Source organism: Lepisosteus oculatus, chromosome 28 (genome assembly GCF_040954835.1).
Source record: "Lepisosteus oculatus isolate fLepOcu1 chromosome 28, fLepOcu1.hap2, whole genome shotgun sequence".
NCBI classification, from domain to species: Eukaryota; Metazoa; Chordata; class Actinopteri; order Semionotiformes; family Lepisosteidae; genus Lepisosteus; species Lepisosteus oculatus.
In genome coordinates, this window is record NC_090723.1 from 9,947,628 (window position 1) to 9,970,369 (window position 22,742).

The window sequence follows — 22,742 nt, forward strand, 5'->3', positions numbered from 1 at the left end:
AGACAACACCCCCCACACCCAGAGAAGGCGGGGCAGGAGGGAGCATGCCAGACAGGCTGGCAGGTAACTCCTTCTCAACAGTCCCTGTAAACAGGGATTCAGAGAAAAAAAAAAACAATCACCTTATTTCACAATCCAATACAGAAACCTTTTAGTCTTTATTCTATATAGCGCCTTTCATGACACATCATCTCAAGTTGTATCATATAGGTTTATATAATTCCAGCATTTCCTGGAGACACTGGAGGTCATACAGGTTCTGTAGACAGCCATTACTTATAATAATTAATAATCAATCAACTGTTAGATCAGTTTCGGCAGGGATGATCTGCAATTGTTAATTATGACAATTGAGTCACATTGTGATCATTTGCAATAAAACTCTTACCAATCGTCAGTTCTCAAATACCTTCAAATCACTACTGTGCAAGCGATTAATCCCTTACAGGTGACACAGGGTCTAGGCAGAAGGCAGGAGGAGATCTCTGGTAGTGAGCCTTCAGAAAGGAAGAGCTCTTAAAGCCCTATAAGACCTGCTAATGCCACCTATTTAAAATCAGATATAGGTGCACACTAGGGTGGTAATCTGAAATCAGCATGAGAATGATCACTAAACTGCCTTCAAGACCCTGGAGGACGAAGAGCTCAGACACGGGCTGAGGCTGGATCGGGGGCTGGAAAAAAAACTGTTGGCCTTTTCGTTTGGCGTTAAAACAAAAACAGCCCGCATCAGAGCACAACCTGCTCACCCAGCGCATGTGAAAGCTGACCTCCGCGCCTGGGAGACAGCGATCTGCCCCACGGCGGGCCCGCTGCCCTTGCCCAGAAAGCACCCCTCCACACCAGCGCCAGGAGCCCACAGGAAGGACCCGGGCTGGGGAATGTGTTTGCCGTGTCATGGTTGTCACACACACAGAGCAGTGCAGCCAAGCCCTTGCCTCACACAACCACACCATGTTTACTCACCTCCCGCACGCTCTCCTGAGAAAGGAGCAGCACGGCGCAGCAGCAAGTTCTGACCCGCTGCTCGGCCTGAACTGGACCTGCGGCAGGAGATCCAGGGAGCCTGTCCGGCACACTGCACGGCGAAAGAGAAGATACCAGCTCTTGGGCTGGGAACGAAAGAGGCGACTCGCAGACAAGCCCTGTCTATTGCACTCAAAGCAGCTGTTACAAGGTCTCTAATCCTCTTCATAATAGCAGGAAAAATGTTACAGTACCAGTCACAGAGCAAAACTGAAAGTCATGGTTTCCAGCCAGAATCAGCTGGCCACTGCTGTAGGACAGGCAGAAACCACTGGACCCACCTGCCTGGCCACCACAGGCTCTGTGGAGGGGGGGTAGAGCCGCTGGCGAGACACTGGGGGAGGGGGGCGCCTAGGGCTGAGGTACACCACCCTGGAATTCAAAGACTAAAACTTGACATTCTGTAAAACCTGATAATTACAGTCCTCTGTCACATAATTACTCCAGACAAACACGCAAATCTGCCCCTGCCAGCTCTCTGATAGCATTCTGCTGTTATTCTAGGATTTTATTTAAAATTACGAGCTGCTTTTAGGTTTTTAAAGGCATTTTTTACACGAATGAACTCCTTGGTGGATTTATTGTGGCATTTTTGTGTTTCGACTCAAAAAAATTGATTCTGCAGGTAATGGCAGTGGAACAGAGGCCGGCAGCATGTTTTGTTTATTTCACTTTGTTTGCTATGCAAATGATGTGATCTGGTTACCCCAAGTGAAAGACAGCTAAACAAAACCAGAAACAGAAATAAAAACAAAACGACACAGGGATGTGCAGCACAGAAGTGCAGGGGTGAGTTCAGTGGGGCTCCGAGTTCAAGTCCGGACCATGGGTGCTGTCTGGGGGGAGTGTGTATGTTCTCCCTGTGTTTACATGGGTTTCCTCCAGGTGGTCTGGTGTCCTCCCACGGTCAAAAGATATGCCGACAGGCTAATTGGCTTCTGGGAAAACTGGCCCTGGTATGAGTGTGTCTCTTGTGTGGCCTGCAATGGATCCTGCCTTGTGCCAGCTGCTTGCTGGGATAGGCTCCAGCTGCCCCCTCACACTGTGTTGGATGAAGCAGTTAGAAAATGGATGGATGGATGAAATGGGGGTTGGATTCCTCGCTGGAAACCGAGTGTGAATATCTGACGTGCCTGCACAAAGCCAGCAACTTATCTTAGATTAGCAAAGTGCTTGTTGGATAATCCACGAACACTAAGAAGAGATTTACTTTGAAGAAAGGCCCTGCTGTGGCTCCTCACAACACTCCTTACAGGCTTGCTTTAGGACCGAAGTGAAAGCCGAAACTCTTTGAAGCTTAGAGAGCGGTTCAGGTGAAGATCGGGGGAAGGTTTACAGCAGTAAGTGACAGGGTGATTCTGACGTCCAAACTCAACAGCCGTTCCAATAGCTTGTGGCTTGGATCGTATTAAATGATTAACTAAAACCAGTTAATAAAATACATGCATGTGTAGTATACCCACATGGAGAAAGCACGTACGTCTGTATTTCCAGCTCTGCGGACGGACTGGGACCCAAGTAGAGTCATATAGTCATAGCCAGCAGCCATATCACCCCGCAGATCACAGCTGGCAGCCCACTGGAGCTCAGCAGGTGTGAGCCTCGTCAGTACCTGGATGGGAGACTCCTGGGAAGCTGAGGTTAATGCTGGGAGGGGTGGTAGTGGGACCAGCAGGGGGCGCTCACCCTGCAGTCTGTGTGGGTCCTAATGCCCCAGTATAGTGACACCATACTGTAAAAAGGTGCCTTCCTTTGGATGGGTTGTAAGACCAAGGTCTTAACTCTCTGAGGTAGTTAAAAATCCCCAGGTATTTCTCAAAAAGAGTAGGGGTGTTACCCTGGTGTCCCAGCCAAATTTCCTCCTGGCCCTTACCAATCATGGCCTCCTAATAATCCCCATCTCTGAACTGGCTTCATCACTCTGCTCTCCTCCCCACTGAGAGCTGGTGTATGGGGAGTGTACTGGAGTAGCATCCAGGTGGAGCAGAAAATCGCTATACAAGTGTAATTAATGAATTAATGTGCTGTGTGATCCATATCGGGGGCTCCAACTTGAATGCAGGGGGACACATGAATGGCTTCAGGACACATAATACCAGATTGACTGATTGATCTAGATCGGTCATTGATTGACACCTTTAAAACCACATGGACGAGGGCTCCCCAGGGCCAAAGTGAGCTGAGCTTTCACCCACGACAGCAGTGCACAGTTGAGTTTAAATTGGCCATTCCGAAAGGCCCCAAGCTGACAGACACTCAGCACGTTAATGACATTTCCTCTTTGGCCTCTTCGCTCACAGGAGATCACATTAACTGCTGCTCCTCCTAATGGGTTTGTTTCCTGCAGCTTTCTCAGCGCTGGGTCTTCTGTTCGCACACGACAGAGGGCCCATCAATCATTTTCACACTCCGCCTGCCCATGAGGGTGACACTCATAATCTCTCCTGTAATCTCCTGCTCAGCTGTCTGGAACACCGAGGAGCTGTGAGAGATGATGAATGACAAAAGGCATGAGGCCTAATCTACGTGCAGATTCCAGAAGCTTTGATTTCATTCAGGGAGATGATCTCAGCGTGACAGGCCCCTGCCTGAAGAATGTGTGGGATGTCTCTTCCTCTCTCCCTCCGTGAATCGCAGAGAAGCCACCTGCTCACTGCAGGTCAAGACTCCGCTACAGTTCAATACATTGAACGCTAGAAAACAAAAAAGCTAAGACAAGGCCCCGAGCTACAAATACATCCTGTTCTCACAGGATTAAGGCACTAAGACCAGAAAAACAGTTACAAATGAGAGGAGGCCAGTCGGCCTGTTTGGTAGTTAGTACCTTGAATCTAATCCAGACATTATGTGAAAGAAACCAGGGTTTCAGCTTCAACCACATGGCTGGGTAACTTGTTCCACACTCCCACCACCCTCTGGGTAAAAATGTTTCTTCTTTTCTCATTGATCTCCCTTTTAAAGGCACTTCCGCATAGTTTTCCCCCGTTCTGTTCACTTTCATTCTGATAAAACCCACTGGGTTGCCCTTGGCAACTCTTTTGAGGATCATGAATACTGGCCACAGGTGCTGTGGTGGTCTTCTCTGGGTCTTTTTTAAAAAGGTTTCGTTCTTTCAGTGCGCCAGTGCAGAACCTTCCTGTAACTCCCAGACTGCACCTGGTTGTTTTTCTGCTGCTCTGGAATCAGCCCAGAGAATGTGTTTTGTAATGAAGTGTCTCTTTAAACCGTTTCCGTCTCATCTTTATTGTTTCCCTATCCATCTTATCCAGTTCTACTTCTCTTAAACCCCCCTTCCTTCCAAGTGAGCTTTTCTGGGTTTACACCCCTTTTGGCATCACCTGTCTGTACACTTTCAAAATACACTGTAAAACACCCCCATTAGGATCACAGTTGCCCGATGATCCTCTCACCTCTCCGTGCCTCACTCTGCCCCGAATGTTCGATTAGAAGAGATCTATACAAGCACGTCCTGTTGTAGCAGCTCACATACCGGTGAGAAAGCAGTCACATGTACCATTTCATTTCCTGCTGCCGAGTGTTGCTGTAGGTCTTCTCCAGTCTGCGTTGGGAAAGTCAAAGCTGCCCATTAAAACTACTTCTTTAGGACTTAAGTTCTTAATTTCATGATCGATAGAATCGATACCTGCATTTGGTGGCCTGTAGCATACCATTAGACGATCAGTACAGAATGTTTTTTTGACTAATCTGATCCATATCGATAAAGACACTTTTGAATCCTGGTTGCCATTCTAGATCGGGGAGCCTTATAGTAAAGTGCAGCAGTAAAGACTTCTGAACCGAGTGTCAAAATCAACCATCCCCAATGTCTTCAGAAATGAAGTCCTAGAATAACCCTCCAGAAACTGAATGTTGATGAAGAGCACAGGGCTGCCACCTCCACAGGTACAGCACACAGGGAATGGACATACCCTCTCCCTATAGCACTGGAACACAAAGAACTTCCTTGCCATCCCAAAGTCTGACCACGGTTCCCAAACCCGCACTGACAGGGTGTGGCGCCCTCTGCACTCATTTTTAATGCCTTTGTTTGCTTGATTCGTGTTGCTTTAGCCGAGAGTTTAAAAAAAAAAAGCTAACAAGCAGCGAAGACAAAACGAGGATAAAGCCCGTTGACGACGAACGCCTGTGGTCGTCTTCAAATGTGCTTTCGCCCGTTTAGGTTTCCATGCGTCTAAGATAAAGAGGCACGGATAGAAAGCGAACACATAAGATTTCTCCCAGCCGGTGCGGATCCACTCCGCTCCTGCAAGAGCCAGTGAGAAGCAGGGACCCAGCCGGAGCAGACGGCCCTGGGGCGGAGGCGCGGAGGCGCCGCCGGAGCCGGAGCGCAGCTTGTAGAGACAGGGAGGGGCCGCCTGCAGCAGCGGCAGGATGGTAAGGGCGGCCGGCGGTGCATAAATACAGCACGGAAATTGAACACAGGTGCGCGAAGACCTGGGCGGTAACGAGACTACTTAATGTTTATTACACTGTCACTTTAAGAAGTCTTTGCCCTCCCTTGGCTGTATACAGAGTTTAAACAAGTTTAGAACAGGTGTGGTTTCTATCCTGGGGACAGCGTGTTTGAATGTTGTTTGGACCAAACAGACGTCCCAGTGTCTGTAACAGCGCTTAGTGAGCAGTGAGAGTGCTCTGGTACTTGGAAAAACCTGAATGTGCAGGACCCCTTGTCCTCCTTCTGTTACTCATGATAACAGCCCTTATAACCCTTAGATGTAGTATAATAATAAATACTGTTTTGAAAGCATAGATAATGCCCTTTAAATATCTTACAAAGCCTCTGATTGTCGTCCGAGCTACAGTATATAATGGTTGAAATGTCACCTTATTAAAAATAGTATAAACCCCCCTAACAGCAAATTCGTTATCTTATCAAGACAATTTGATGCGGTCAAATGAGACAGGATTCAGCTTTTCTAAAAAGAATTGGCACACAAGATCTTGAACTGCGCGACTCCTTTTTTATTTCTTTCTTTTTTACGGGAGAGGACAAGCAGGAGCAGAGAAAAACAGGGGTGCTGAATGATGTCACAGGTCAGGGTGCGCGCCGCCGGTTCTGGGAGATCCGCGCCCTTCCCTCTCTCCTGCCGGCTCCCCGGGAGTCATGGCAACAGGGGCCCTACTTCTTCAGCACCTCCACGTCCTCCGTGCGCGACACCACCTTCCCGTCCACCACCTCCTCGATCACCGTCCTCACCTTCCTGGTCACCACGGGCTCTGCGGGGCGGGACGGGAGCGGCTGTTAAACACGGGGGGGCGCAGCGAGCCCGGGGGTCCGCCCGAAGCTACCGGGAGAGCGAGCAGTTTTACCTGGCTTGGGCGGCTTGGGCAGCTCTTGTTTCACGACTTCCACCTTTGTCGTTTTCACAGACCCTCTCCTGCAAAGAGGAATAAAAAAGGGCTGTAGTACCGTTGAAGGGGCTCTGCAAGCCAAGACCCCAGCCCCCAGCCCCCAGCCGAGCCCCCCCCTGTGCTGCAGCTGACCCCACTCACCCCACGTCCTCCCCGTCCAGCAGGCGCCGGTACTCGGCGATCTCCATCTCCAGCCGGGTCTTGATGTCCAGCAGGATGCGGTACTCGCTGGACTGCCGCTCGGTGTCCGCGCGCACCTGCCCCAGCTCCGTCTCCAGCATGTTGATGGCGCCCTGCAGCTGGGTCAGCTGCCTGCTGTAGCGGGCATCCGTGTCCGACAGGGTGCCCTCCAGCGCGGCTTTCTGCGGGAGACAGTACCACAGGGGGGTCAGCTCACAGGGTGGGGGCCCGTCTGACTGTCACAGGGGCCGAACCCCAGCTGTGCGATAATGCAGGACTGAGGTTTCACAGGCAATCAATTATTAATAATTATTATTAATCCCAGGCATTTAAAGGCCCCCAGTTCCCTGGCTGCAGTATGGATCCAGAACCGCCCTCTTGCTCACCAGGCTGAGCTGGGTCTGCAGCTCGATCTCCAGCCCCTGCAGGGTCCTCTTCAGCTCGTTGATCTCGCTCCGGCTGGTCTGGATGGCCTCCGTGCTGGTGCTGACCTGCTTGTTGAGCTCGTCAAACTGCGGGAGGGAAACAGCAGGAGGTCAGCATCTCTGTGGCAGACTCCCCTCCCCCCCAGCCTGCTCCTACACCAGGCTGCTGCGCATTGGCAAACTGAATGTGCTGGCCCCTGGAGGTGCCCTCTGGTTCCGTACCCTAATTTTGACTCTCATGAGGCAGGGAGGCTCAAATCTATCAACATCTTAACACGCAACATAGTATAATGATCAATCACGAGTTTTAATCTTAGCTGCAGATTTTGCCAGTTGGGTAACTGAACTGAAGAACAACAGCTAGAATTGCTGAAGGAGGGATGTTTCTGTAGTGCCTGGTTCATTAGTCCACTGTGCTCCTCGCTATGCCCAGGGTGATGCCCAGCGCGATGCCTCACCTTGTCCTTGTACCAGCCCTCCATGTCCCGGCGGTTCTTCTCGGCGATGCCCTCGTACTGCGCCCGCATCTCCTCCAGCACCCTGGTCAGGTCCTGCTGGGGCGCCGCGTCCACCTCCACGTTCACAGAGCCTGAGGACATCTGGGCGCGCACAGCCGCCAGCTCCTGCAAGAGCGCCCACAGGGCGAGAGTCAGGGGGCGGGAGAGGAGCAGGAATGGCACACATTCGCCCTGCGCTCGGAGCTACAGTGACCTCTCTGTGGGGTCTGGGCAAAAAGCAGTCCGCTGGAGACAGGGTGAAGTATTCAAACCTCCTTTCAGTCTCATCCTGCGAGGATTTGCATGTATTCTTATTTTAACAAACAGTATTGGAAGAAGTGATGATGACGTTCTGGATCAGTGCTCTAAGGTTCAGGACTGATCTGCTCCTCTTTTGAGGGTCCTGCGCCCCTGCGCCCTAGACCCACCTCCTCGTGGTTCTTCCTGAGGAACACCAGCTCCTCCTTCAGGCCCTCGATCTGCAGCTCCAGGTCGGCTCTGGCCAGCGTCAGCTCGTCCAGCACCCTCCTCAGCCCGGCGATGTCGGCCTCCACGGACTGGCGCATGGACAGCTCGTTCTCATACCTGCGGGGAGAGGCGGGAGGGGACGGTTCTCACTGGCCTGCGGAGCGCGGATCCCCCCCAGAACATACCAGAATGTCCTGAAACACATCCAGACCCCTTATGTGCACGAGTGTCTGTATCAGGTGTTCTAGACCAGGTGCTGTGGTGTTTGTGTCTGCTCGGGTTTGTGCTTGGCATTGTGCCACACGCATGGGATGTCTGCTTCAGGACTGCTCTAGTCTCCCTCCGCACGGCTTTGTCTGCCTCCTCTGGGGTCTTTTTTAGCCCCTCTGGTGACGCGGCACCGCAAATGCATCGTGGGTATGTGGGCTGTCGGACTCACTTGACTTTGAAGTCGTCCGCGGCCAGCTTGGCGTTGTCGATCTGCAGGATGGTCCTGGCGTTGTCCATGGTGGCAAAGTGGATCTGCGGGGACATGAGAGGAATGAACTCGGTTACAGCAGACAGCTTTAGAAGGGGAAACGGGTTCAAATCCGAAAATGGGCACTTACAATTCAAGTTTCTCATCGTTGCCTATAGGGATAAAAACCAGAACGATAAATCTATTTTAGTACTTCACTCGACCTACACCGTTGTCTAGCCGCGGGCTTTTTCCCCTCTAGAGATAATTAGCAACGCGTGTGGTAGTTTTAAAATCCTCAGCGGGTTGATAACGGAACCCGATGCCCTCCTTTGTTTTCTGGTGACGCGTGTCCTGAAAGACAATGTGACGCGGAGCTCGGTGCGGATTGATCTCTCATTAGGCGTTTAGCCGAACGGCTCGGTCTGCATTATTAACCAACTCATTCTCCTGGACAGCGCAACGTTTTTTTTCTTACTGTGAAAAACAAAACCATTTCGAAAATTGCCTCTCACGGGTAAAAATGAAACAGTTTTGTTTGAAAGCAGTGTTAGCTTTAATAGGAGCGAGCGTCAGTCACGCATTTCCGACTTCCCAACAGTCGGCTTTGGCGACGTTTTCACTGTCTAACCGCTCCTGCCAGTTTCTGTGAATTATTTTCACTAACTGCCCTGCAGTCACACTTTCTGCGCGGAGCGGGTGTGAACGCGATTTCAGACTCGCACCTGCGGTCTCACCGAATTCCGCTGCACCGGGCGTTTATTTACCCCACAGCTCGTAATACTGCGAAAACACTATTTCATATCATATTTATCACAGTGAGAAGAATGAGTGTGCCCTTCAACACCCTGTGGAAGTGTGTGAATTCACAAAGCTTGCGGACAGGTACTGTACCTTTTGGCGCAGGTCGGCGATGGTCTTCTCGTAGGCGCTGTAGTCCCGGGCGACCGGCGCTCTCTTCTCGTACCACTCCCGGATCTTCCGCTCCAGCTCGCCGTTGGCGGCCTCCAGCGAGCGCACCTTCTCCAGGTAGGTGGCCAGGCGGTCGTTCAGGTTCTGCATGGTGGCCTTGTCGTTCAGAGACACTTCTCCGCCGCCCCCGAGGGCGCTGGACAGGGAGAAGCCGCCGCCGCCGCCCCCGGGGGCGCTGGACAGCGAGAAACGGCCGCCGTAGCCGCCCCCGGCGGCGCTGGACAGGGAGGACGCGGAGCTATAGGAGATCCTGGCACCGCTGCCACCAGCCCCGGCGTAGACGCTGGGCGCCCGCGCCGCGGACATGCGTGGGTTGTACCCCCCGGAGAGTGACCTGGAGGAGTAGCTGGTGTAGCCTCTGCTTGACAGTGTCTGAGCCATGTTCTGTTTCCGAAGTAGCAAGATGGGTCGCCGAGTGGTGAGAGCGCTTGAGCAAATACCCCGAGTGACACTAAGAGCGCACGGTGGCAAAGTGCCCTTGGGAAGATCTATATAAAGCCGAAAGACTGGGTGGGGCGGCCCATGGGCGTTTGTATCCTTTTGTGATTCATGCCTGCGTCCATTGAAAACGCCTGACTGACGCGCTGCAGGTGAGCCCCCACCTACACCTGCCCGCGAGCCGCCGCCGCCCGCAGTCTGGCTGCGCTCCGCGTGAAGCCCTCACCCTCGGGTGTGTCTCCGCGAGCGCTGCCCCCCCATTACCCTCCTATTGTTTTCGGGCTCCACAACATCTGGTAGCCGGTCGGCAAAGTCGCGCATTCAGTTTTCCCTTTGAAAAGCTTTTGTGTCTCTTAGAACCTAACCTAATCACCCAATAATGCTTCATGCTGTATGTTATCTTATTACACAATAATTAGCAGAACATGACTGCATTTAATACAAGTCAACTATTATGGAAATAAAGAATAGCAGGGTTTTTATATCAAAATATCTGGATGAGAACGTGTTTCTCGGCATTGACTTGTTTCAATTGTACCATTTTCTACGTTTAAACGCAATTGTTTATGTCCATATTATTGAGGCTGCTGATGTTATCAGTAAGAGTAACTCACCTAATAATGATTATTTCACAGAAAAGGAAACGAGATCAGAGCGATCTCCCACACGCACGTACTTGAAAGTAAGGTGTAGGATCTCGCTCCGGTCTCTTGTTTCCACATGACCGCGGGTGAGTTGCGCGCTTCAGACCCGACCTGAGCTGAGGGAGGAAAGGGGGTAAAAACAGCGTCTGGAAATACCGCCCCGGGCTCCGGGCAGAGAACCGAGACCGAGCTGCCGAACCGCCCCGGGCTCCGGGCAGAGAACCGAGACCGAGCTGCCGAACCGCCCCGGGCTCCGGGCAGTTGCGTAGCAGCCGGGGGGTCCACACCCGGACCTCACTCTAGCATGTCTGGAAAAAGACATGTTCATTTCTGCTTTATTTTGTGTTATCTGTATGACAAGCTAATTCAAAAGAATGAAGTCGAATTTGTGAAACTAAACACAGGAACACGACTGCCTGTCAGTTAACTGAGTGATCTAAGTATGTCATCCGGCCGTAACTTGAAACACAGGTTATCGAGCTCAACAGCGTGCCTGGGCAGCCTGTTCAAGACCCCCACCTCCCGTCCTCAGTTTTAAAAGGTCTCTTCAGTTTCCACGAGTGTCTCCTGGTCCCTGTGTCGTGCTCGAGACTACGATTTAATCTTTTTTCATTGACAAACACGGGAATGGAGGGCGCATATAAACACATAGGCTATATGCTAGTGCTTGTGTACGTTTTTACAGCTTTACTCTTCACTGTCCGTTCGCCCAACATCCGACAATGCGAGCTCGACACAGCCTTGAGCAGTGCGTGAAGGACTATCCCCGGGATCACCCTGTTTGTTATTCCCGATCAGGTCCCTTAGGTGACACAAAGAGAAAAACAATCACCTCAAACACCTCATTGGGGGTTCGCCTCTCTCATGAGCGATACCTGGCGCAAGGCCTAGAAAGGCTCTGAGAGGATTTCTCTCGACTGCTCTTAGCAGTGAGGCGGGATGCCCAGCAGAGGGCGCCGGAGCTCCCAGCCGGTCCTCGCACAGAGGCAGACAGACCGGACAGGCTGGGTGAGCCAGCTCCAGGCGCGGGGGGGCGGGGGGGGGCACTGTTGTGTTTGGTTGCTGCAATCAGACACAGACCCTGCGCCGTGCGGACAAGAGGAACTTGCCTGACCTCCTGGAGACCCTGCGCCTCTCGCTGTGCAGGAAGAGAAGGCAGCGACACCTGTAGTACCGGAATTCGGGAGGTGACGGGGATTCAGGTGGGAACGGCCCTGCGGTCAGTCCAGTTCAGGAGCGAGGCGGTGGGTCTGGGTGGAATATGCACTGGGAATCTGCATTCCCTCCAGACGAGAGTGACGGGGCTCGGCTGAGAAGCTCTTCCCCCACCTCAGAGATTCTCCAGCCACCCAGGACTTTCACAACGAAGGAGGAGTGTTTTCTGATATCCAGCACCCATTTCTCCCTCCCCTTGCTGTAAAGTCGCCTACCATACCGACGCCCAACTGAGCTCTTTACAGGTATGGTCAATTGTTGTTTCCAAACAGCCATGTCGGCAGCCATATCACCCTGCAACTCACAACTAGCAACCTGCTGAAGCTCAGCAGGTGTGAGCCTGGTCAGTACCTGGATGGGAGACCTCCTGGGAAAAACTAAGGTTGCTGCTGGAAGAGGTGTTAGTGGGGCCAGCAGGGGGCGCTCACCCTGTGGTCTGTGTGGGTCCTAATGCCCCAGTATAGTGACGGGGACACTAGACTGTAAACAGGCCCTGTCCTTTGGATGAGACGTAAAACTGAGGTCCTGACTCTCTGTGGTCATTAAAAATCTCAGGTTGCTTCTCGAAAAGAGTAGGGGTGTAACCCCGGCGTCCTGGCCAAATTTCCCATTGGCCCTTACCAATCATGGTCTCCTAATAATCCCCATCTATGAATTGGCTACATCACTCTGCTCTCCTCCCCACTGAGAGCTGGTGTGTGGGAAGCGTTCTGGTGCACTATGGCTGCCGTCACATCATCCAGGTGGGGCTGCACATTGGTGGTGGTGGAGGGGATCCCCATTACCTGTAAAGCGCTTTGAGTGGAGTGTCCAGAAAAGCGCTATATAAGTGTCAGCGATTATTATTATCATTTTGGTTTATTTCAAGTACGAAATAGTCAAACTAAAAATCCGGAAAAAAAAGTCAAAGGGTTGTGTTGCAGAATGTTTTTAGGAAGGCTCAGGAAACGTCACAGGTGTTCACAACGCAAGCTCTGAGCTCTTGTTTATTGTTTCAGAGAAGCAGTTTTCACAGATCTCCACTCAGCAGGCACTGAGGGTTGGTTTTCACACACAGCAAATCACTAATGCCCAGTTCCAAAGCATACAGGCATCTGGCATAGAGGCAAACAGCAATAAGCATTCATGTCAATGGGCGTGCATCGGGTTTATTTACTCATTACATGATATCAGCAGGGAGGTGTTCTGGCATGGCCAGGGAAGCGTTTGGAGACAGTGCAAGGAAGCTCACGTTACCCACACCCTGCGGGACAGATCGCGGCCGGCTGGAAACAGGCAGGAAACGGCCAATCTCAGGGCCTTGCAATTTCCGCTACGCAGGCAGAAAAACCACGTCCAGGCACAGATGGCAAAGTGCAGACGCAGCAAGAGGGGCTCTGAGGGGCTGCAGGCCCACAGCGCCTCCTGCAGGGCGGGCCGGGGCAGCCCTACAGCTTCTCCTCTACTTCCTTCACCTCCGAGGAGACCACCTTCCCGTCCACCAGCTCCTCCACGATCGTCTTGACCTTCCGCGAGCGCTCGGGGTTGGGGCTCGGGGGTGCCTCCGGCTGCGGCTCTGCACAGAGAGGCACTGCTTACAAACAAGCACCCGCAGACTGAAGCACTTACAAAACTGTTCCGGCACAACGGGCTTTAAACAGCCGAAATATTCAAAAGACTAAAGATGTCAGTAGGGGACCTACCAAACATGTCCTTATCCAGCTCAGAAGCCAGGTGTGTGCAGCTGTGCTGCTCTGCTCTGAGCTCAGCTGTCTCTGTCCTGGGACAGCTGGGAGATACACACCTATTGCCCAGCACTGATCTGCAATGCCTTTGACAGACACTGAGCGTTTGGACAGATGTGCAGAGCCCGAAAGGAGAGAATGGAGGCTTTAACCACCCGGATTGACATGACAATCCACTGTTACTGCACACAGCCCCCTGACAAGAGATCAGGAGCTTCCCGGAGCCGCCCTGGGCTGCTGCAGGCATGTCCTCCCACGTCACAGCAGCGAGACGCTGGGACACAAGCGCCTCACTGTTTGTTATTTTAACTCTGATGAAGACAGATGACAGATAAAGCCAACTGTTTTCTTAGCCATGAAATTGTTTTTCTCTTGACATGTTTCTCTAGATCCCAGGCTTTGGCGGTAATCCGTCAAAATCAGGCACATTCCTCAGTTACGCAACCCCCCACTAATTGTTTTATCTGGAAGAGCTGCAAAGCTCAGTGACGCTCCGATGCAGGGAACGCACAGCAAACCCAGGCACTGGGAAGGGAGTTCACAACATGTCGGCCCTCCCTATTAATTTGTAGAAGAATGTGATCGTATCGCTGTTGAGTCACGGGCGATGTACAGTCTCACCTGGTGGGGGAATACATATCATGATGAGGTCCTTGGATTTCAAGCTAAATGAAAAGATAAACAGGCCTGGAATTAACATCACTACATGCATGGGATTAAAACAACAATTACACTGAACACTGATAGCTGATGTGTGGTGAGTGTTCTGGCGCACTATGGCTGCCGTCGCATCATCCAGGTGGGGCTGCACACTGGTGGTGGTGGAGGGGATCCCCATTACCTGTAAAGCGCTTTGAGTGAGGTGTCCAGAAAAGTGCTATGTAAGTGTAAGCAATTATTATTATTATTATTATTATTATTATTATTATTACTACTTGCTGACTGTTTTTAGGTCTGGTGAACAGAGTACAGCTCGTCTCTGTCTCTGTTGACAAGAAGAGGTTTAATGTAAAGCTGGTCAGGTGTCAGAAGCTGCAGAGCACAGGGCCTCTTACCCCAGCGAGCTGCACAGCTCTCGCCCAGTGCAGGGGAGTCCACCTGTGTGCACAGCCTGAGAGAGGCTACAGGCGTGGCAGAGAGAGTGTTGCTGGATTGATCTCTCTGTCCAGCGTGACACCTGACCCCACTCACCCCACATCCTCCCCGTCCAGCAGGCGGCGGTACTCGGCGATCTCCATCTCCAGCCGGGTCTTGATGTCCAGCAGCATCTGGTACTCGCTGGACTGCCGCTCGGTGTCCACGCGCACCCGGCCCAGCTCCGTCTCCAGCTGGGTCACCTGGCTCTGCAGCTTCGTCAGCTGCGCGCTGTAGCTGGATTCCGTCTCGGCCAGATTGTCCTCCAGGGCGCTTTTCTGCAGGGGAACAGAGGGACAGGAGCTCAGGGCGGGCATCTCCCTGCTGGGACCGGTCATCTCCAGATCTGTCATTGCATGGGGTCGCCACCAGAAATAGTCCCCAGTTATACCCCTGGGTGGACTGGACCCACTGGGGTACAGCACCTCACTCAAGGTGTAACAGCAGCGTCTGCAGTTGAGACTCAAACCCTTAACATACCAGTAATAAGAACAGAGACTCTCCAGTACGCCGCTCTGTCCCGTACCAGTCCACACCATGGTCCACTCTCCCTTACTGAGCACATTTCCTGCTCCTACAGCCTGTCTATAACCCTTCTGCAGTGCGCTCTTGCACATGATGAGGCGAAGCTTCAACAGAAACACATGAAGCAGGAAAATGTCTTGATATGGAAATTTGCTAAGACTCTAAGATGCAGGATGCTCGTGCTGAGTCTCATTGGTGTAAGTGGAGCGAAGAAACACTTGATAAAGTCAAATACTCTTTTTATTAGCATGATGCAAAATGTTAAATCAAAATGTAAATTAATTACAGGTGGGACAGAAACTTGAATTGTGCTCATATGTGATGCATAATGTTGTAATTTGTGGTTCATCTAAAAATGGTGTTTATCGGTGAACCACTGTTGCAGTGGTGTTTGTGATGGTCTGGAGAGCTGTGCAGTGGCGGTCGTCCCTCACCAGGCTGAGCTGGGTCTGCAGCTCGATCTCCAACCCCTGCAGGGTCCTCTTCAGCTCATTGATCTCGCTCCGGCTGGTCTGGATCTCACTGGAGCTAGACTCCACCTGCTGGTTCAGCGCGTCAAACTGCACAGGCAGAAGAGTCCGGGCGTTAACACTGCCAGCTACAAGCCCCACCCTCCCACTGCAACCCCCACCCCTGGAAAATGTAGTTGAATATTACTCAGGGTGAATATTAAGGAGAAGGTATCACTTCACTGCTCACAGGTTATTTCTTCCTGTGTTTGTGTGAAATGCCACAATTATAAACATGAATTGTAAGGAAGCCAGAATTGCTGGAGGAGGGATGTTTCTGTAGTGCCTGATTCATTAGTCCACTGTGCTCCTCGCTATGCCCAGGGTGATGCCCAGGGTGATGCCCAGCACGATGCCTCACCTTGCCCTTGTACCAGCCCTCCATTTCCCGGCGACTCTTCTCGGCGATGCCCTCGTACTGTGCCCGGATCCCGTCCAGCACCTCCATCAGGTCCTGCTGGGGCGGTGCATCCACCTCCACGTTCACAGAGCCACCACCCATCTGGGAGCGCAGCATGGCCAACTCCTGGAGAGACAAGGGGGTTACAGACACACTGAGAGACAGGGGGGTTACAGACACACTGAGAGACAAGGGGGTTACAGACACACTGAGAGACAGGGGGGTTACAGACACACTGAGAGACAGGGGGGTTATAGACACACTGAGAGACAGGGGGGTTATAGACTCACTGAGAGACAGGGGTGCAATATAGCCTGCATTCAGTGCAACACGGTGAGGGTGCTCTGCAAAATCCCTTTCCAAAGTCCCAGGAGAGTTTGCAGGAGTAAGTTCTCGCATGTCAGGGGTCTGGTGGTGTTCAGACTCTTCATGACAAGAGGAGGTTTCTGTGTTTGGGTGTGCATTTTGGGGGCTCTGAGGTTTATCTGGAGTCTAACCACATTCACTACTCGTGTAACTTATTAATATTTCTGTCACAGACCTCACCATGCACTCAGGTGACTCCAGCAGTCTGAGTAGATACAACAAAGCGCTGACAGTTAATGTAAGGTGTAGGAGGACATCTTGTGGCAAGCTGTTGTTACTGCAGTCTGTCCCTAGACAGGTCTGCCACAATGTGAAATATTTACCCAATTAGTTGCATTTCTTTCAGTTTGTTTCACAAGCTCTGGTAATTGGAAATCTCTTCACTGTCAATGTTTCTGTACATTTTAGAATTTGATGTAACCTCACCTTGTAGTCTGGGAATTGCTTTTTGAATTCCCTTAGAGCTGTTTATGCAAGCTGCAGCAGGATTAATGTAATAACCCCAGTTTGAGCGTCCCCTGCGCCCCACACCCACCTCCTCGTGGTTCTTCTTGAGGAACACCAGCTCCTCCTTCAGGCCCTCGATCTGCATCTCCAGGTCGGCTCTGGCCAGCGTCAGCTCGTCCAGCATTTTCCTCAGCCCGGCGATGTCGGCCTCCACGGACTGGCGCATGGACAGCTCGTTCTCATACCTGCAGGCCACAGCAGCAGACTAGTCTGAAGGGCCCAGGTAGCTGAAGCAGCATCCTGACACCTAATCCTAAAATTAACTTCCCCTTATTGGACATGAAAGGCTCAGCCTCAGGATTCAGACATTCATCACAAGCGTTCTAAAATAATTTGGCTGTTGAAAGATTTCCAGCTTCTCCGGACAGGCAATGCAACAGGGACTCACAACAGGGACTCACTTCATTTTGAAGTCGTCAGCGGCCAGCTTGGCGTTGTCGATCTGCAGGAGGATCTTGGTGTTGTCCACGCGGGCAGCGTTGATCTGTGGGCGAGCAAGAGACAGGGTGAGCACACACAGCACAGGGAGTAGGGGTGAGGGGCGCACAGCACAGGGAGTAGGGGTGAGGGGCGCACAGCACAGGGAGTAGGGGTGAGGGGCGCACACACAGCACAGGGAGTAGGGGTGAGGGGCGCACACACAGCACAGGGAGTAGGAATGTGGGGCTCACACACAGCACAGGGAGTAGGGGTGAGGGGCGCACACACAGCACAGGGAGTAGGGGTGAGGGGCGCACACACAGCACAGGGAGTAGGGGTGAGGGGCTCACACACAGCACAGGCAGTAGGAATGTGGGGCGCACACACAGCACAGGGAGTAGGGGTGAGGGGCGCACACACAGCACAGGGAGTAGGGGTGAAGGGCTCACACACAGCACAGGGAGTAGGGGTGAGGGGCGCACACACAGCACAGGGAGTAGGGGTGAGGGGCTCACACACAGCACAGGGAGTAGGGGTGAGGGGCTCACACACAGCACAGGGAGTAGGGGTGAGGGGCTCACACACAGCACAGGGAGTAGGGGTGAGGGGCGCACACACAGCACAGGGAGTAGGGGTGAGGGGCTCACACACAGCACAGGGAGTAGGGGTGAGGGGCGCACAGCACAGTGAGTAGGGGTGAGGGGCTCACACACAGCACAGGGAGTAGGGGTGAGGGGCTCACACACAGCACAGGGAGTAGGGGTGAGGGGCGCACACACAGCACAGGGAGTAGGGGTGAGGGGTGCACACACAGGACAGGGAGTAGGGGTGAAGGGCTCACACACAGCACAGGGAGTAGGGGTGAGGGGCGCACACACAGCACAGGGAGTAGGGGTGAGGGGCTCACACACAGCACAGGGAGTAGGGGTGAGGGGCTCACACACAGGACAGGGAGTAGGGGTGAGGGGCGCACACACAGCACAGGGAGTAGGGGTGAGGGGCGCACACACAGCACAGGGAGTAGGGGTGAGGGGCTCACACACAGCACAGGGAGTAGGGGTGAGGGGCTCACACACAGCACAGGGAGTAGGGGTGAGGGGCTCACACACAGGACAGGGAGTAGGGGTGAGGGGCGCACACACAGCACAGGGAGTAGGGGTGAGGGGCGCACACACAGCACAGGGAGTAGGGGTGAGGGGCGCACACACAGCACAGGGAGTAGGGGTGAGGGGCGCACACACAGCACAGGGAGTAGGGGTGAGGGGCGCACACACAGCACAGGGAGTAGGGGTGAGGGGCGCACACACAGCACAGGGAGTAGGGGTGAGGGGCTCACACACAGCACAGGGAGTAGGGGTGAGGGGCGCACACACAGCACAGTGAGTAGGGGTGAGGGGCTCACACACAGGACAGGGAGTAGGGGTGAGGGGCGCACACACAGGGAGTAGGGGTGAGGGGCGCACACACAGCACAGGGAGTAGGGGTGAGGGGCTCACACACAGCACAGGGAGTAGGGGTGAGGGGCGCACACACAGCACAGGGAGTAGGGGTGAGGGGCTCACACACAGCACAGGGAGTAGGGGTGAGGGGCTCACACACAGCACAGGGAGTAGGGGTGAGGGGCTCACACACAGCACAGGGAGTAGGGGTGAGGGGCGCACACACAGCACAGGGAGTAGGGGTGAAGGGCTCACACACAGCACAGGGAGTAGGGGTGAGGGGCGCACACACAGCACAGGGAGTAGGGGTGAGGGGCGCACACACAGCACAGGGAGTAGGGGTGAGGGGCTCACACACAGCACAGGGAGTAGGGGTGAGGGGCTCACACACAGCACAGGGAGTAGGGGTGAGGGGCTCACACACAGCACAGGGAGTAGGGGTGAGGGGCGCACAGCACAGTGAGTAGGGGTGAGGGGCTCACACACAGCACAGGGAGTAGGGGTGAGGGGCTCACACACAGCACAGGGAGTAGGGGTGAGGGGCTCACACACAGCACAGGGAGTAGGGGTGAGGGGCGCACAGCACAGGACAGGGAGTAGGGGTGAGGGGCTCACACACAGCACAGGGAGTAGGGGTGAGGGGCTCACACACAGCACAGGGAGTAGGGGTGAGGGGCGCACAGCACAGTGAGTAGGGGTGAGGGGCTCACACACAGCACAGGGAGTAGGGGTGAGGGGCTCACACACAGCACAGGGAGTAGGGGTGAGGGGCGCACACACAGCACAGGGAGTAGGGGTGAAGGGCTCCCAGCACAGGGAGTAGGGGTGTGGGGCGCACACACAGGACAGGGAGTAGGGGTGAGGGGCGCACACACAGGAGAGGGAGTAGGGGTGAGGGGCCCACAGCAGAGCTATTAACTGGCCTGAAGAACAGAAAATGCCAGATTCAATCTGAATACAAGCAAATTTGCAAGAAAGGGCTCTTTGACATCTCAGAAGACACAATCGCTTTTGTAACATTGTGAAGCAGCACGTGGGCAGCGAACTCTAACCCACTAATGCCTCAGTGTGGGACAGTAAGATCGACCTGACAGCAGGGGCGTGTGAATGAGGACAGCAGCCAGTGAAGGGAAATCATGAGAGCTCCTTCCCTCAGGCGAGAGAAAACGCCTCCTGGAGGTAACGAGCTGGAGTCAGAGGCCATGGGCGCTGCTCTGTAATTACACACGACTCAGAGGGCAGGATGGCTTTCCAGCCACAAAAACAAATAAAAATTCTTGCTGTTAATTTTGCACCGGTGCTGTAAACTTTGCCAATTACTGGCAGGAGAAGCAGTGAATCTCCAGATGTTTGTCTCTTGCTCTCTTTACTCTTTTACTGGGCTTTTTTTTTCCAGCTGATCGGTGTTTAGTCTGGTTTCACCATCAGACTGCAGCAGGATCCCCTGACTCTGCTCCTCTAGGGCCCCTAGCCAGACGTGTGTTAAATCACCAATTTATAAAGACCGGGAACAATTAAACTAGGATCAGGTGAAGATGATTTTTTTAAATAAAATGATTCATTTATTTAGAATGAAAAACTGATGACTGCAAGACCCTAAAGGACCAGATGGTCTATTTACTTGTTTTAATTGATGAACAAATTACCAGCCCCCCTGATCTATTAGAAACGGGCAACTCCTGGTCCCAGGATCAGATGAGCAAACAGATGTGCGCTTTTTGGTTGTTAAAGTGAGCAAGAGCGAGCAACATGTGTTTTGTATTGTTTGGCATGTCTGCAGAAACAAGTGGATGATCATAATGAATGGAGCAGAAATACCAGTTTCCCCCTCATAAAGGAATTTACCTCTATGTCAACTTTCAAATACCAAGAATGGATTTTAAATCATACAGAATTGCCATGATGTTCTTTTGCTCTGAAAGCACAATATTTTGTGCACATTTTTCTCGGGATGGCAAAGCATGAGTAAAAGTAGAGCTTTTTTGAGATTGACTAGAAACACTTTGCTGTTTGTGTGCTCATGGAAAATGATTTTTTTTTTACTCCTTCAGGAAGAATGACATTTGTTTCTGCTGGCTTGTGCATTTCAGTTTTGCAGTATTTTGCCGAATACTGTACATAGTATCTACCTGCAGTCATGCTCGAGATCACGAATCTGCACTCCCGGTAAAGACTGAGGTGTGAAAACTCGTGACCCTGTTATATTTTCGACATAAAACACCAACAGCTTACAACACAGTTGTCGTATACTGAGAGCACAACCCTGCGTGCAGGGCGAACATCAGGCTGGAAAAGCAGTACGCACCTGGAGCTGCAGCTCCTGGATGGTCTTGTAGTAGGGGCTGTAGTCCCGGTCTCCTGCCTTGACCCTCTTCTCCAGGAACTGGCGGATCTTCAGCTCCAGCTCGCCGTTGGCGGCCTCCAGCGTGCGCACCTTCTCCAGGTAGCTGGCCAGGCGGTCGTTCAGGTTCTGCATGGTGGCCTTCTCGTTGCCGGACGTGCCGAGGTCGGCCTCTCCGGCCCCCCCGGCGCCGCCGAAGAAGCCGCCCCCCGCGGAGAAGCCCCCCGCCGCCGAGCTGTACCCCCCGCCGGCGCTGATGCTGGAGACCCGGGTGCCGAAGCCGCCGGCGCCCCCGTGCACGCTGGGAGCCGGGCGCACCCCGAAGGCAGAGCCCCCAGTGCGGAAGGGGTGCAGGGAGACATTGCGCAGGGAGAACGCTGTCGCCATTCTTGCAGAGGCAGAGAGCTGTGCAGGCAGGCAGGGTGCAGGAGCACAGACCTCAGCCTCTTTATATAGCCATCAGACAGGAGGCCGGCTTTCTCTCTCCTATCGTCTCCTAGACCCATCCTCTTATTGGACCCTGGCAGCACAAGAAAGGCGGTTTCAGCCCTCCCTCGTAATTGCTTTACAGATATTGGTTTTAATGGGCTGTGGAGTTTAACTTGCCTGAGGTCTCTTTCCAGGTAGAATGGGTGGGGAGCTGAGATTTACTGATTTCTCATGCAGAAGAATCACTGGGCTGTTAAAAGTCAAACAGATTTGCTTTCAAGTGACGAGGAAGAATGGCGTTCAATGGCACTCTGAACACGGAAATCTCGGTTGTTTTCGCTCGTGTTTGATGCAGGATGGAAGCTCACTCCAGGACAGAGGTGGCTGCAGATCTTCCTTCAAAACTGGGCTTTAGGACAGCGTGCAAACCTACTGCACTGCAGCATTTAGCGTGGACTGATACCTGCTCCGATCAGCTCCCTATCCCTTTCCTGATCCTGCAGCAGGATTGACGTTTTCCACTAATTTCCCCACTTGCACGGTGCCCCTGCTGTTCCGCCCAGGTGCCGCGTCTGTCTTGTGCTCTGTAATTTCACACAGGCTATGGTCAGCAACCCGTCGCCAAGCCCCGGCAGCAAGCAGCAGGGTCAGGGACACGACATCTGTTTTCTCAGGCTGGTTTCATCTTTTCTCTTTTAGTGCTCTGCATTCCTGTGCAGACAGCAGGCCATGAAACACAATGCTTCTGCAGTGAAGTGAGACATGCTGGTCCTTAATGATGGGTTTCTCTGTGGTTGTAATCCTGAGCCCAGCCCTCACAGCTGTTTGATTCCTTTTCCTCATTGACTCAGCACAAACTCCAAGTGGGAAAAAACAGAACTCAGATGAAGATCTTGTTCTGTCTTTTTCTTGTTTTTCCTATCTGTCTTCTAGATCCAGAAGTCTTGATAGCTCACCTGCCCCTCAGAACTGGTCCCTCAAGTCCCAGGAACCAGAGAGCGCTCCAGCAGGATCAGTGCCTCCTGCAGGTGCCTGAGATGTTGGGTTATGGGAAATGGACCCAAAGACTGAAACACAGCTGCCTGCTTGTTCCTCCATTGTCTTTATACTGACTCCTTTGCTGCTCCATTACTGCTCCATCAAGGCCAGTGGGATGCCATCTGCAGTGAAAACGGTTCAGATGAAGTTAGGAAGTACTCAGGAGCTGGCTATGCTTTTCGTCACCAGGAAGGAGGTCCAACAGGAACCGGAGT

At 52.9% G+C, this 22,742-nt stretch overlaps 2 protein-coding genes across 4 annotated transcripts in view; both read right to left on the reverse strand.

Moving 5' to 3' along the window:
* Positions 1-1,191, reverse strand: part of krt222 (keratin 222) — a 28,139-nt gene extending 26,948 nt beyond the window's left edge. Inside the window, exon 1 of the mRNA XM_069185577.1 lies at positions 967-1,191. The gene's annotated coding sequence lies outside the window, so the exon portion shown is untranslated. The remainder of the gene's footprint in view (positions 1-966) is intronic.
* A 4,797-nt stretch (positions 1,192-5,988) lies between these two features.
* On the reverse strand, positions 5,989-21,502 carry LOC102686369 (keratin, type I cytoskeletal 19-like). 3 transcript variants are annotated; one of them, XM_069185582.1, is made up of 8 exons: positions 21,025-21,498; positions 17,262-17,344; positions 16,889-17,045; positions 15,949-16,113; positions 15,513-15,638; positions 14,611-14,831; positions 6,358-6,425; positions 5,989-6,264 (listed from the first exon to the last, which is right to left on the reverse strand). In XM_069185582.1, exons 1-8 carry the CDS (start codon positions 21,445-21,447, stop codon positions 6,167-6,169), a joined length of 1,341 nt encoding a protein of 446 aa, XP_069041683.1. In that variant the 5' UTR covers positions 21,448-21,498; the 3' UTR covers positions 5,989-6,166. The 3 variants fall into 3 exon arrangements, with proteins under 3 accessions (XP_069041683.1, XP_015217802.2, XP_069041682.1); XM_015362316.2 differs by lacking the exons at positions 14,611-14,831; positions 15,513-15,638; positions 15,949-16,113; ... (1 more) ...; positions 17,262-17,344; positions 21,025-21,498 and adding exons at positions 6,541-6,761; positions 6,966-7,091; positions 7,463-7,627; ... (1 more) ...; positions 8,409-8,491; positions 9,321-9,900; XM_069185581.1 differs by lacking the exons at positions 5,989-6,264; positions 6,358-6,425 and adding exons at positions 12,651-13,250; positions 14,041-14,084 and having other exon boundaries at positions 21,025-21,502.
* Between the last annotated feature and the right edge of the window lie 1,240 nt (positions 21,503-22,742).

What these genes read in the sequence shown, in the direction of transcription:
- LOC102686369 (XM_015362316.2), bottom strand. Translation starts at nt 9,779, where the DNA reads ATGGCTCAGACACTGTCAAGCAGAGGCTACACCAGCTACTCCTCCAGG. An exon ending in TCAGGAAGAACCACGAGGAG is followed by an intron (nt 7,628 to 7,929) that starts GTGGGTCTAGGG and finishes GCGCTCTTGCAG; the next exon opens with GAGCTGGCGGCTGTGCGCGC. An exon ending in GCCCAAGCCGCCCAAGCCAG is followed by an intron (nt 6,265 to 6,357) that starts GTAAAACTGCTC and finishes CCCGCCCCGCAG; the next exon opens with AGCCCGTGGTGACCAGGAAG.